The sequence below is a fragment of the Phaseolus vulgaris genome, unplaced genomic scaffold (genome assembly GCF_000499845.2).
Source record: "Phaseolus vulgaris cultivar G19833 unplaced genomic scaffold, P. vulgaris v2.0 scaffold_16, whole genome shotgun sequence".
Lineage (NCBI taxonomy): Eukaryota > Viridiplantae > Streptophyta > Magnoliopsida > Fabales > Fabaceae > Phaseolus > Phaseolus vulgaris.
The window spans coordinates 132,125-147,606 of record NW_027174085.1 but is presented as its reverse complement, the minus strand read 5'-3'; the positions used below and the strand labels follow the sequence as shown (position 1 = coordinate 147,606).

General features: G+C 34.9%; 3 protein-coding genes across 3 annotated transcripts; all 3 read right to left on the bottom strand.

Moving 5' to 3' along the window:
* Positions 1-613: 613 nt before the first annotated feature.
* Positions 614-2,870, bottom strand: LOC137817099 (protein SLENDER RICE1-LIKE 1-like). Its single transcript, XM_068620328.1, has one exon. It carries the CDS (start codon positions 2,194-2,196, stop codon positions 724-726), a length of 1,473 nt encoding a protein of 490 aa, XP_068476429.1. The 5' UTR covers positions 2,197-2,870; the 3' UTR covers positions 614-723.
* A 382-nt stretch (positions 2,871-3,252) lies between these two features.
* Positions 3,253-7,248, bottom strand: LOC137817100 (uncharacterized). Its single transcript, XM_068620329.1, has 5 exons — positions 6,925-7,248; positions 4,936-5,700; positions 4,130-4,315; positions 3,843-3,968; positions 3,253-3,703 (listed from the first exon to the last, which is right to left on the bottom strand). Exons 1-5 carry the CDS (start codon positions 6,988-6,990, stop codon positions 3,596-3,598), a joined length of 1,251 nt encoding a protein of 416 aa, XP_068476430.1. The 5' UTR covers positions 6,991-7,248; the 3' UTR covers positions 3,253-3,595.
* A 2,424-nt stretch (positions 7,249-9,672) lies between these two features.
* On the bottom strand, positions 9,673-13,699 carry LOC137817105 (uncharacterized). The gene is made up of 8 exons (XM_068620336.1): positions 13,466-13,699; positions 12,205-12,641; positions 12,035-12,107; positions 11,848-11,928; positions 11,690-11,753; positions 10,758-10,845; positions 10,562-10,646; positions 9,673-10,271 (listed from the first exon to the last, which is right to left on the bottom strand). Exons 1-8 carry the CDS (start codon positions 13,532-13,534, stop codon positions 10,233-10,235), a joined length of 936 nt encoding a protein of 311 aa, XP_068476437.1. The 5' UTR covers positions 13,535-13,699; the 3' UTR covers positions 9,673-10,232.
* Between the last annotated feature and the right edge of the window lie 1,783 nt (positions 13,700-15,482).

The following is a 15,482-nucleotide window of genomic DNA, read 5'->3' as shown; positions in this document are numbered from 1 at the left end:
GTGACACAAAATGTGAAGGAATTTGAAGCATTGGAGATTAGATGTGTCTCGGGAGAATGGTTCCCTAGAAAGTAAAACGTTTTTTAAGAGAATTTAAATTTGGAGAAAAATCTGAGAGTGGAAAACCAATAATTTGGAAAAAGAAGAATCTCTACAACTTTGAGTTAAGAGGGAATGGGTAGTAAAAGACAAAATAAATGTTACATGAAATATTTTGATGCATTTGTAAAAAAATTGGATATGTTACCTGAGTTGATTGAGTTAGATAATGAAGTTGAATCTTAGTTGAAGTTTGTTGATCTAATTAGAAAAGGAAGTTGGTGAAATAGTTAGTAACATATAAAGTAAGTTGAAGAGAGAAAGATGTGAGAGGATGAATTGAAGAAACGTAAAGGTGTTTGTGGGATGAAAGAGAAAAGGAAAAGGAAAAGGAAAGAGGGTAATTAGGTATTGAGCATTGAGCACTAACACGCAACTATCCATAATGAAGTTATTAGGCTGAGGGATCACTCAAAAGACCAGAAAAGGAGAAAAAGAGTTCGGATGGGTTTTGAACAAAAAGAGAAAGGCGGAAAGAAGAAGTGAGAGAAAAATGAGGAGGTGAAAGTGAAAATAAAAGGAAAATAGAAAAATATACATTATTCACCACTCTTTGTGTTTACTAGTACTAGTAGTAACTAGAATAAAATAAACAACTCTTTTCTGTTACATTCTCTTCTCTCATCAACGCTGGAAACGCACCGTTTCACCCTCTCTTAGCGGCGCGGCTTGCCAAGCCGAAGCCGCAATCAGAGGCCGGCTGTGCCAACCCAGAGTCAAACACCCTTGATTTTCTTCCACGCAGTAACCCTCGGCTGAGAAGAGAGTCAAAAGCATGCTGGCTTGTTTGTAAGCGTTCGAACCCAAATGCAAGGGCCTCAAGCCGGCCTTAGCCAGCCGCTCCCTCCACTTCGCCAGCGGCTCGTGCCGCTCCACTCGCGCCGGTCCCTCACAGCACACCACGTTGCAAATCTCCCTCTGCAGATACATCTCGGCGAGACCCTTGTCCGGCTCCACCGAACACGCTTCCAACGAGTCGAAGACGGTGGAGTAGTAGTGCAGAGCCTCCGTGAACCGTTCCAGAAACCCCTCCCCGTTGTGGTTCGCTTCCTGCTCCACAACCGTCACGATCTTAGGGTTTAGACTTCGGATCCACCCGAGAACCGCATCGATTCCCGAACCAAGCACGCGGTGTAGCTGCATGATCGAGTTCACTGCCACCGCCTCCTTCGGACTCACCTGCAACATCCACGGCTTCACGTCCTCCAGCCGCCACGCCGCTACTCCGCGGAACGTAAAACGCACGTTCACTGAATGCGCCAGCTCCGCCAGCCGCGCGCCGATCTCGCGCAGTGTGTCTCGCTCGTCCGGCGAGGGAGGTCCCACGCCGGTCAGCCTCAGCGACGGCGGACCTCCCGGGCGGAGCGCAAGCGCTTGAATGAGCGCCGGCCACTGGAGCCCCTGCATCAGGTTGAAGTCGATGACGTGGACGCAGTCGTGGCCGCTGAACGCCTCCAGGATCGCCTGGTTCGCAGTGAAGTGCGCGAACTTAAGGTACGGGCAGGCCTCGTAGTAGTGGTGGTAGAGAACGTCGTTCTCGTAGGGGGAGGTTGTGAACGCAGCGTTTTGCGGAGACGAGATTCGGCGGCGCAAGGCGTCGATGAAGTAGCCGGCAACCTTTCCGATGCCGCAGGAGGTGTTCACGTGAGCCAGCAGGGCCTGCATGCTGTCGATGAGGGAGCCAGCGAATGCGAGGTCACCACGTTGCACAGAATCCGCACACGTTATGAGTGTGTGAACGAGTCTTATCCCGGAGTCTTCTTCGACCGTGGTTACCATCCCCAGTTGGCGGTTCGGATCCGTGGGCAAATCGGGTAGGTCAGAAGACAGATCGTAGGGCAACGACACGGTTTGGTCCAGCTCGGAGAGAAGCGTGTCAACCCAGGAACCTAAACCTATGTTGGAGGGATCGTAGAGAAGTGCGTCGGAGACTACTTGAGAAATGTCCCTGGATGAGTTGACAGTGTTGATGGCGTTCTCCAAACGCTCCATATTCTCAGCCACTTGACAGAGCTCTGATGAGCGGACTTTGTAGCCCAGCCCCGCCAGCTGCCCGTCCATGTCCCTGGTCTTGCTTTCGCTGGAACTGCCGTTCATTTTGAAGGATGAAAGCTAACAAAGGAATTTAATTAATTAAATATTCAATTTGGTACTGACTGAATCAGGTTTTGTTGACATGGGTGAGAGATTTAAGTTATTCAGTTAGGAGGAGAGTGAAAAGTGAGTGATGAAAAAGAGGGAGGGAAAAGGAGAGAGAGCAAAGAGAGAAAGTGAAAGAGAAAGAGAGAAAGGGATGTGTGAGGAAATTGACGGAGAAGCTGCCTTGTATAATGTATGAGGATGATGCGTTACTAGTTTGTGTTGAGTAGCTATCCGCGGTACTAATGCATCAAATTGATAGATACTACTGCTAATATAATTTCTGCCCTTTTTTAAAAGGTACCCCTAATGTCGCGGTAACGTGCCTTCGATTTTTAGTACCTTAAAGGTGCCAACCTGCCCTACATGCTCTGCTCCGCTCTTCCCACTCTCATCTTTGGATTTGAGAGGGGCATTCACGCCAACATAACAGCTGATACCCTTTGATCATCACCAACCTGGCATGCTTGCTAACCCGGTATAACTCTAGATTCATTTGCATCACTCTAGATTTTAAAATTGAATTCCATGTATTTATTTTAAGTAGGTTTAGATTATTAGACTGTGTTCTTTTTTTAGCTCCAACTTAATTTAGTGGTATCATTATTTTAGAAGTAAAAATATTTAATACATAATCTTTTGTATAATGTGATATTTATTTCTAATAAATTTATTTAATATAAAATATAATATAATACATTTTTTTATCTCTGATTTATTTATAGAAAATATTATAATTAATACATTTGTATTAAAAAGTTGGATTGGTCAGGTTCTGTTTCATTTATTAGATTTTTTTTATCCATACAAGGGAATTTAGGTGCTATGCTTTAGTAATATTTATATATTTTTTTCTTTCTAGCCTATTGAACTGTTTATTGTGCTGTAACTGTGAGGTTTATTACTTAAAAAGTATATATTATGGTTAATCAATCAAATCAATGATTTAGAGGATATCCTTTTTTTAATTTTATCAGCCAGAGATAAACAGATTCAAAGCAATTAACAAAAGTATTTGAAGGTTGGGCTTAAGCCCTTCAATGTAGCCAACACTAGTTCCTCACTATTATAAAAGAAAGTACATATGAACTACAGTAGTACATGGAGACAGTTGAAATTTTTAGTTAATACATCATATGGTTCTTAGTACACTCAAGTAATAAGAAAGGTAATGTCTGCAAAAAATGTATACAGTTTTTTTTTCTATATGTTCTTCATTCACTTATTGTATAGTATTAGGACCCCAATTATTCAGTTTCCTCATCCGTCATAACCAGATAGGAGAAATGTGGGGTGGTATGAGGCCATGAAAAAATCTACAGAAGCTAAATGTAGGTATACTGATCAAACTATTAAGTCAAATCCAGGATTGGATGGAATAGTTGCATTTGAAGGAGTTCACCCCACTGATATGAGCAAAAATATCTGAGGAATCAACCATGTCATCTTCATCTTTCACAACTATCTGCAGGGTTAAAAAACTGAATCAACAAATAATTGAGAAGGTACAAGTAAAAGAAATTTTGTTGTTTTTCACTTGGGCAAGTTGAATGGAAAGAGCTCTGTTAAGGGTTTAATAAATGGATGAGCCTTGGAAATCTTACTTCGTCTTCGTCATCATCTTCATGATTGCTACTTGTAGTTCTATTGGTTTCTCCAAAGTCATCATTCTTTGCAAACCTTCCTCGAACCCGAGGTCGGCTATCTGCCAGAGTTTTGCGGCAGGCATACTGCATATTTGGTTGCATCGTTAGTTGAACTGGGAAGCATGCAATATGAAGTGCTTTATAGCAAGGAATACCTTACATATATATGCAAATGTCACATCATAAGATTTTAATTTTGTTTGACGATGAGGCTGTTTTGAAGACGGCAAGGAACTTGAGTGTACCTTAATTTTCTTGCTGAAGTTTCTTTCATTTCTTTTCTTCATGTATCTATTGATCTTTTCTTTCCTTTGCTCAACAGAAAGTTTTCCAACCTTGAATGAGGAGTCCTCTAAGTTTGAGATTTCAGGTGTTAGAGTGGCAGAACTACCACCCCCGGAAACTAGTTGCTGACTCTCAGTACCAAGTGCCTAGGAAATAAATTACAAACAAAATCAGTCACTCTCCTGCTCAGTGCAAAGGACAATTGGTCATTCGCAGACTATCATTAACTTGGTTAGAGGTTCTGGAAAGCGATATGCTAAAAGAGCCACTCATGAAGTGGGTCTTCTCTGACAATGATGCTGGTTGTTATCAATTTTTGTGGAAAGTTGTCATTCCACTCTGACTCGTGCTACTAGCTAGCCCAGATTTTATTCTCTACTTTTTACAGGTGAGAATGAGATTATAAAGCGGTTGATATGCTAGCTACTGTTTTGATGGATATGGGTATATATTCTACGGGGCATACAGCTTCTTAGAAATTTGTGGGCCATTATCTTTCGCAAACTTTTCACCTCGTGTAATGCCCCTCTTTATTGTTAAGAAACTTACTGCTGCAATCTTTCAAACTAGAAACCTGAAAGAGCAAGCTTATAGAATAACTTAGCATTAAAAATAAATAAATAAAAATCCTTGGACAATTGACTTCCTTTTCTCTCATTTCTGAGCATATTGAACATTTGAACTGAACACTTTTTATTTGGATGGCATTGTTAACAAAAGGCAATGACGGAGAATTTTACTAAAATAGTTTGAAAATCATACATACCTGAAGGTCTGGAGGGTTAAACACCCGCTGAATTGAATCTGTACAATACATTCTTCCATTTTCTCCTTGGTATTCCAATTCTTGTGTCTGAAGTTCGGAACCAAGAAGAATGTTCCCACCAAAATATCCAGAACTATCAGTTGATAAGGCACTAGTAAGGGGACCAGGAGGCATGTATGGTTGCATGCCAGGATTGAGATAAGTGCAAGGAGATGAAGGGTTGAGAGGCACATAAGAAGGAACAGAAGATATGCAATCCTCTTCAAAAACAGAAGGTAATGGAGCCCCCATAAGGGGAGGCGCAACTGGGTCAGTGGGATACTGAGAGAAGCCCTCCACAACTGAAAATGCTGGTAATTGGACCTGAGGCTGCACTGAAGAGAAATCAAACTGTTCTTGCTGGGATGTCACTGGGAGAAATGGAGGAACATTGAAAGATGGAGATAGTGAGAAGTCTATGGAGGCAGAGATGTCATTGTCAATTTCTTCTTGGGAGTCAAAGATAATAGACAGGTTACTACTGTTGGTTGTGTTGTTGGTGGTGGTGGCGGTAGTGCTAGTTGGCGTTGTGACTGTGTTGCTATTGCTATTCAATTTATTTTCTACATCTACAGTTAAAGATTTGTTTGTTGTGGCATACGAGGAGTTCTCCTCATAGCAACAGTTTGAGCTGGAAGTAACCTCAGAATTTGGCAAAGCCTCTGGGAAAAATTCAGCGTTACAAAGTTCAAAAATTCGAGCACTAAGAGGGCTTGAAATTTCATCCTGCACCAAGTGATATAAATACAATCTAAGCATCATGACTACGAAAAAAAAACTACTAAACACATTGATAACAACATTTTGATAGACCCTTTATAAACAGTCAGAAGACTGATTCTACACCAGTTGTTTTCCCTTATGGGACGGCTATGTGATCTTATCAGACTCGTTTCTATCAGCAAAGGAGGAATTGGGATCAAGCCTACAATGATCAGACTCTAAACTTTCAAAAAGATAATATTCTCTGTTATAATCGGTCAAAAGTTTGGTTTAATGCATGTCTTCATCAAATAGTGTGAGCATTCTGAAGTGAATAAGTAACACGCGTACAAGCATAAGGTATGTTCATCACTCTTTGTCAGGAAATAAATTAAATAAATCAACGTACAACACCCTATAATGAAGAACTCCAAATACAGATTTGGTTGATTGTGTTTATATATGGTCATGTTCAGATAATGAGTTCTACAAGAGGGTTGGCTTTTTTTGGAACATGAAAAAGATGGGCATTTATGCCTTAATGTGACTATACATGTATGTTTGTAACAAAGAAGGAACCTCATCCCATGCTACGTTGTGTTCTTCGGTGTATGGAAACTGATTTAATGGGGATTAAAAGGCACTTAAAAGGAACCCATAATGCTACATGTGAATTGTTCCGTAAGTCCCCTCTCCCTCTCAAACTGAATAAGAATTTCAAAATTGGCAAATGGACAAACACAGACAGGTATGTGTGTGTGTGTATATATATTCCCCAATAAACGAAAGCTACGTTTAAATGGCTATCACACTGGAAATCATACAGAAATTGATATCACTTTGCAGTTTACAATGTTACCCTTAGAAAATGACATTTTGGTGAATGCCATTGTCTGGGATTTGATAGGATAATATTAAAAAAGGGATAAAGCCTAATAATTATTTGGGAATCTCTAATTATTTTTTCTTATTGCTAGTCAATAAGCATTATGCTCCCCAACTATGTAAATGGAGAGAAAGGAAGACGTTCTTCCCTACAAATTGGCAGGGAAGCCTAGAAAAGAATATTAGAAAAAAGAGTTGTAGATGTCTGGAACAGGTAATGATGTATATTAGCTTTAATGTTATTATTAGCAGTGGGAAATAATATATGAATCTTGCAAGAAACAGAATGAAAGAAGCGATGATATGATTGATGCATGCATGCATTAAGATGGGAGGTGATTTGGAGTGGATGGAGGTGTTTACAATGGGGAGTTGCTGTTGCGGTTCGGCCTTTGGTGGCAGTGGCTGATCAAAAACATCCTGCAACATGGTGTATCCCCTGGCAAGAGGCAATGAAGCCAGCCCAGAAAGTTAAGAAAATAGAAAATGTAGACAAAAAGGTATATGTGGAGAGAGAGATGATATATATAATTGTACTATGAAGTGCAAAATGTGGGAAAATGGTGTTGTGAGACACGTGTGTTGGAGAGTAAAACATGTGCAGAAGGAGAGTCCATAGGGAAGAAGGGAGAGAGAGAGAAAGATGAGTGGTTAGTTAGCTAGGATGATGGAGAGTATGAGGGTGTCAAAGACTGAAAGAATTAGTTATGTTGATATATAGGGCCATTCTTAAGGCGTCAGCCTGGCGTCAACGCGAGATACACGCTGGCCCATTCATTCACTGCAACCCTCTTCCCACTCTCCTGTCCTCACTTGGATTTTCTGTTGACCAAGCCTTATACTATTATAATAAATATTATTCCTTTCCCTTTATCATATAACATCTTATTTCTAGCTTTCTTTAAAACTTGCACCAAATTATAAATATTTCTAATTATCTATGCATTACAATTTTTTCATTCAACACATTCATTGGGTCGCTTCTTTAAGTAAACATTTCACTATATGAACTTAATGCCCTCATGTGCATTGTTCATTTGTTGCCATATAACAAAATCTTATTTGTTCGTTTCTTGAAACATTCCACATTCCATGCATGTCAACTAAATTATTTGGTGATATTTAGGCACTCCTTAATTTCTTTGCACATGTTCTGTTTTTTTTTTCTCCACTTAAATGTTCAATACCATGTAATGGGAGAATAATCAGAGGAGGAACCTTACTCTCTATATTACAGAATGACTAGTTAATTGGCTACATTTTACATATATCTCTATAAGAAAATTTGACATTAATTCACAAACAATCATAGTATATTTAGGTATGGGGTTTGGCATAGGTCTTGGCAGATACAATTCGAAATCATTATAAATTTTTAATTAATCTAAAGAAGTTGAAAACTAATCAAATTGTTTAAAGTATACTGTTATCAGTTTTTTTTTTTTTATCTTGAAAAATTAAGAGAAGTTCATGTCTTAGTTTAAGAAAGAAAAAAGCTTTCAGATTTAGTAAGTATTTATAAAGGTATTAAATTTACCTCATTTCAAGAAAACGGATCAAACTCCAATAATTAATTTGTCGAGATTTTGTTTTATTCTAATTGATTAATTTTTAGGATTATTATAATTTTTAATTAAAATTGAACTCTTTTATTTAGTCTATAGTAATTTCAGAAAATTACTTTTAGATGAAACCAATTAAAAAATAACATCAGTTGTAATATTCTAACAGTTTTATTATTCTATTCCCCTGTAATCTCAGTTAACCTTCTCTTATATAGTTAATAGAAGTTTTCGTGTAGCATTAACAGTAATGCAACAAATATGTCCTAATGTGGACGTAGGTGAAGAACGGTTTGATCTCTATGAAATTTTGGTAATGTCTTCAAGTAAAATATTATTTGTTCATTATCAGTTGTTCCTATGTTTATGTATTTTCTTGGAAACATATTTGGAAACTCCATTTACTAGTCGAAGTTAGACACTTTGCTTATTGTTGGGTAGATTTTTTTTCTTGTTATTCAAACCTGTTGAATAGACGTTGAGATGACTTGTCTCCTCTACTAAATGAAACATAGGAACATTTATAAAAATAAGATGGCAACTTTTTTCGCACCATATCAATTTTAACATCCATCCTGTATCTTTTAAAATTTCTAAAATTATTCTTATTCCGGATTTGAAAATTCAGAATTTAATAAACATAATTCATAATTCAAATATTTCCAAAATAGGGTTTTGAAAGTTATCTACATCTTCTTTTTATTTAAGATTATTTTCGTTATTTTGTAAAAATATTTTTACCATTTTCAATAGGTGCGTGCAAGTTGGAATTGATATGGTGCACCTTGCCAAATAAGATGATCACAATCACTGGTCCATTATGGTTGGAGACCATTTGGGCTTGACCAACAATGATTTTGAGTGACAACTATAAAAGGAGGCAAATTCTACCTCCACCTCTATACTTTCCTGGTGTACCTCTCTATATTAATTATAAAAGGTTAAATATAATTTTTTTTAAAACTTTAAATTCAAATGTTTAAATAACCTCAGTTGCACCCGTTATCTTATCTTTAAGTCGCATATCTCCCTTTCAGCACTTTTATTCTTTTTCAACATAATGTTTAAGAAAACAATTATTTGAGTAGGTGAGAGATTTGAAAAAAAAATCATTATATTCAACGTTTTCTAATACTATTTTTTTTTAGGTTTTGTTTCATACCTTACTGATTTATTTCTAGATTGTTTAGTATAACTGTATTTTTTTTTTGCCTTGTAATGATATTTTTTAATAATATACAACAAAAATGGATGCATACCAAGCATGGGCGTGCATTTTTAAATAAAACCTTGAAACTAAAATACAAAATAAAAAACGTGTAAATTTAGTAATATTCAATGCATTTTTAATAAAAACCTTGTTCGGTTATAATTTTACATTTGAATGGCTTACCAGCATTTAACCACCCAAAGTAGAGCATACCCAAATTAAATTGGAGGGAAAAGTTTTTCAACACTAAAAAATAAAACGAAATCATTATAATTTGCTGAAAAGCTCATTGTAAAACGGTTGAAAGTGCAAACAAATAAAAAGAGACAGGAAAAAAGATTACCTGATAAACAGATCAAACATGAGTAATTAAATTTTAGTACACTCAATCAAAGGTTTAGAAGTCAATTAAATTACAAAGTTGTCAGATACGGTTAAGTCATGTGGCCAGCGTAGTGGCACTTGTTGATGTTGAATACATTGGAGAGCGTAGTGGCACTTGTTTAAACCATCACCAAAGGACTTGCCTCTAATTTGTTTAGTTTGTCAAATCAAATTACTGAGGTGCAAACTTCTCATGTTGTATACCTGGCCTTCTACGTAATGCATATATTGCATGTAGAATAATATCTTTGTGTTTCTTGGTAGCTCAGTGAGTGGATTCCCACCTCATATTCTACTACACAACCTTGTGTTCAGACCATTTGGCTTTCACAAACCCAAACTTTAAAAAAAAATGGAATTTCAAGCAAAATATACTACTATAACAATTTGGAACATGCCTGAGAGTAGGTACATCAAATTCATCAACAGCTCAAGGCTAAACTAAACTACATCCAGACAGAGAGAAGAAAAGTAGAAGAGAGAGACGCTTCTTTTGGACATCAAACAAAAGTATCTTAGCCTTGAAAAGGGGAAGCATGCGCAAAACCCCACAGCTGCACATAATAGAAATGTAGTGAATAAATCTACATGAACCAATAAAAAAATGTGGAACAATAGGTAGCAGAAATAAGCAATGGACAAAATCAATGCATGCCATATACTGAACTACAGCAATGGATACGTTTATGTAATGCTTAATTTCTTGGTTGCCCATCTAGCTTGGGCTTGGAAAAATTAAAACAAAACAAACCCACTACTGCATCCAAATTTGGGTATCATGTATACCTTGTAATTTATTGTAACTTGTAAGCTAGAAAACAAAGATTGGTAGTGAGAGTATTACCTCGACATTCTTCAACTGAAACTCTGGACTGTGAGCAAGACACGAGTTTCCAAACGTTTCACTTGGTCCACTAGTTCCAGATAACCTTTTCAACCAAAAGGATGCATTCAATAAGAGAATCCACTACTGCTACTTCAATAACAATTTAAATGTACTGGAACAAAACTAAGCGACATTATTAAATTTAAATACTTACAAATCTTCTTCTAAGGATAAAGCATAACTACCCCCACCACCAAGTGCAAGTAAATCGTTCACACACATGCAGTAGTATCGGTTGACACCTGCCCATACAATTACAACACAAGTTCAAGGAAACTCGAGAAAACAAACATCTCGTACAAATAATAAAAGTTAATAATGTATACCATGAACAAAGATAATTTATTGTTCCTGCTATAGAAATAGAGTAAAGTAGTAAGGACTCCAAATGGTTGTAATTTTTATCCCCTAAATAGCCTAACTAGTCAATTCTCAAAACTTTAGACACCAAAACATCTATCATATCTGATTGTCGTGACAAATTAATATCATCCTTTCTTCCTTTCCTTACCTTCTCTTCCTATGTGTAAACTGAAAATCCCTATAAGTGAAACAGTCAAAACAAATTGATATTCTCGTGGAAAAACACCTTTTCCAAAAGAAACAATTCAAAAGGTCTTTTTATGATCATAAAAGCACATGATCATCATTGAATAGCTCATATTTGTAAAATACTAATTCTGCAATGATAATGAATAGTCATATTTGCAATAAGTATAAAAAAAGACTCAATGATTCCATTGATCCCAAACCTTTCTAAATTGCTACATAAACTAGAAGAGGACATGCAAGAGGTGATAATGAACCAGTCATTCAATAGGATTCATCTATATTTTACTAACAAAAAGATTATTCTTATGTCAAGCTTACATGCTTCCACCTTATCAAATCCAGGTCCTAGTGATAACTGAAATACCAAAATTAAGATAATGTATTTAACCTTAAAACACATGTAAATTTCACTCTAGCTTATACGAACCTGTCCATTTGTTCACAAGTCAGACAATGCATCAATTTAAGACATTTTCCTAAGTTCCAAGAAATTCCTACCAAAAAATTATGCATTTAAATGATGAGAATCCTTACCAGTTGGTAGAAACAGCCTCGGCTGACCATATACAGTTGTAAAGACAAAAGTTTCATTTGTTCCCTGTGACCACAGTACACAAAACAAAATCATACTTCAAGATGAAGAAGTGCCTTCACAAAGAAGCAGTATCCATGAAAAAAGATAGTTGACATACTTGATATTTTCGCTTTGCTGTAGGTTTCAAGGGACACTCTAGCAGCCCACCAAACACAGCACCTTTCATATCTCCGACGATCTAATAGTTTTTCATAATTTACAATAATTCATTGTTAACAAAAGAACTACACCTTGATATGCAGATGAAATATATACTGGAAAATAGTTCTGCAGGGTTGACATACCAGCAAACCAGGACATGAAAGCTCAGCACTCTTGCGAATAAGTGTTCGAAGTGATACTCCATGTTTTAACGTACTGCCCTTAATATAAAGAAAAAATGTCGTATCAATATTTCAAAGCAATAGCAAATTATTGTTCAATGCATAAACCAAAACCTACAGAGAAAAGTTACCTATAAAGTAAGACCCATTGGCGTCCTTTCACTATATTAGGGAGGCATATTTCCAAAAATTCATACAATGCAGGGGATATAAAAGTGGAGTCATCACTAAGATTGAGTCGAGACTTCTTTGAAGTATTTGGCGTTTGCTGCTCATTTGCTTCCTCAAAAACCTCAGAACTGCTACTGCTCTTTCTAAAGGTAGGATCTTCATTATTATTATTATTACTATTATTATCATTACAATCTTTCACTAGGTCCATAGGACAGTCCACATAGCTATCCGATGGAACATCCTGATAGTCAAAATTCCCATAATTATATCCAGCAGAAGGTGATTTATTCTCATTTTGATACTTGCTTGTCTTCGATCCATCAAAGCTGATCGAAGGGATAATGTACGATAAATATGAAGACACAGGTTTATCCTCTTGAGAATATGGACTATCCTGTGCCAAATAAAAACCTCATATCAAATATAAAAGAACAAGCAAGGTAAGGTGGTTCTTTTTCTAACTGGGATATGTAGAACAAATTAGTACAATGCTCCTATAATGCATGCCATTTGTACTGGGAGCATAAAGCAGTGACATAGAAAATATATTAAACTTGGCCATGCACCTAAATTTGAAATTTAGTAACCCTACAGATAATGCAAGCATACTCCAAACGAAGTTTGCCATCCACTTGAAAATTCAATCTATCTTCATGATATAATACAGATAGACAAAGAGAAGGGATCATTTTCCTGGTTCATTTCCTACCCATCGAACAAAATAAATATAATGCCCCAAAAACCCACGGCCATACCACATATAACATATGCTACCAAAGACACCTAACAGAATAATACTAACCATTGGTAATGTATACAGGCCATAAAACATAATTCTTCATGTGAATACAAAACAGTAAAAAACCCATATACTCGATTACAATTCAAATTGAAAACAATATTCAGCTTTCAACTATTAATGAAATGAAACAACACGAGTCTCTTTTTTTTCCCTCTCCTACCATGTCTCTTCGGTGCATTTGATTGAAAAACTCAAAACCGTGATGAGAAATAATGAAGCCAACTTAATCCAGATTCAGATTTTGCACACGTACAGATCAGATTGAAGATTGAGGGCAAAGATTACGGAAGCGTGTGTGCAAGAACAGAATAAGAGTGCCCACCACACCAAGCTCAGATTTTTATTAATGGTTCATTTAGTTGAGAATGAGAGCACGATAACGAATAAGCAAATGCAGATCATGGGAAAAGGAATACCTGGGGCGAGGAGGAGTTGGGGAAGAGATGGGACAACTTCTGCGTAACTTTGTCTCTGAAAGAATGCATTTTGAAGAGGCGTGTTATGAATGCGATTCCATGGAAGAGAAAGGGTTTGTCTTGTATTGAAAGGAATGAAGAGAATTGGGAATGAAAGGAGTATGAGTCGGTGGTGACAGAACACGACAACAAAGAAACAGGTGAAAACAAGCCCAAAACGTAAATTAAGCAAAATTGATTGGTTGACGGAACAAACCTGACAACGTTAAATTCATATTAATCTTCACATTACACCAATTTCTTCAATATTTTCATGCCTTTTTTTTTTCTTTTTCTAATCGTTACTCCACTATTTTTTATTTTCTCTTAATTACTTATGTTGCTCCTATAAGTTTCAATTATATAAATTAATTTCTTTAAATTTTATTTATATAATATGGATTTTAATTATATTTGTATCTTCTTAATAGATGAAAAAATTACCAATATAAGATATACGTTGATGGCAAATGCATATAATTTAAATTGAAGTCAAATTACTACGGAATAAACAATTTTACAATTATTATTACTATTATTAACATTATTAATATATAGGTATAGTAATCTAATGTATATAAATTATTAAAAGTAGGGTATAAATAAGTCAATATTTTATATAAATAGACAAGATCATTTTAGTGATTGAAAAATATGTAAACTAATTACTCTATATCTCAATCTCCTCATAATAATATTGATAATATTAGTTTATAATTGGAATAAATATAATAATAGTAATATTAATATATTCTTTAAGGTTACTATTTTATTAATATATTTATTATCCATCAATAATATTAGTATATATTTATTTTCCACCTATAATATATTAATATTATTAGAGTTAATGTTTTATTAATAATATTATTAGCACTAGTGTCAGACAATTGAGATCTACTGCTGATATTGAACATCTAATTTACACACTTTGATCATTAAAATTTATCCGTATATCATATATTTTCAATTGACTTAATAATTTATAAAAGTAATTGCATATTTATATCTTATTTTAAATTATTTATATTTATTAAATTATCAATTAATTTATTACTATTTTAGTGTACTAATAATGTTAATGATACTACCAATATTAATAATACATAATAAACATAAAATTGTTAATTTAGAAGTAGATAATATATACATACAATATATCTGTTTAGTAAATTATCTTTTTATTTATTATATTATTTGTTTATTATATTATTTGTTAAGTATTTATTGAACACGGAGTTTAACTTTTTTTAATATATATATATAAGTTTGGTCATTCCTTAAAAGATCATTTTATTCATTATTCTTTTAAACTATTTCTGAGTTTTCATTTAGATATTATTTTCATATAAATTGAGATTCAGTATACATATTTGGTTTAAAAACTGTTTTCATTCTAAATTCGTTACTTTCTTACGAATTTATTTTATTTTAAAAGTAATACGAATTTTGTTTTAATGTATGTTAAATTTAAAATAGTGTTAACGTGTGTTAGTTTTTTTTATTACTTTCACAACCGTGGCGCAAAATGAAAGAAGTGAGAATTGTGTCAATATTGTAAACAACTGAAATATGTTTTTGATTAATGTATTCTAGAAATAATTAAATATGCTCAAACATGGTGAACTTAGCAGAATTTCATATTGTTTGTTGGATTTTTAATGTTGTTTCTCTCTTGTATTTTCAAAATTCATTGATTTTAGTAAATTAAAAAAATAGTTTTTAATATATTTTAAAATATTAAAATTGATGTAGTTTGAAAGTATAATAATTTAACAAAGAATCCAGTTATCATCTTATTCTAGTTCGTCAACTCAGTGAAATTTGTTTAATTTATAAAAAATAGACTATTTTTGCTTTTCATAGAAAAATTATTTCAAAAACCCATCAAATTAAATACCACCTCGCACCTTGTCACTAAATTATTCATTAATTTTAATAATAAACAGACATTGTGTGCTCCATCTGATTTATTTTA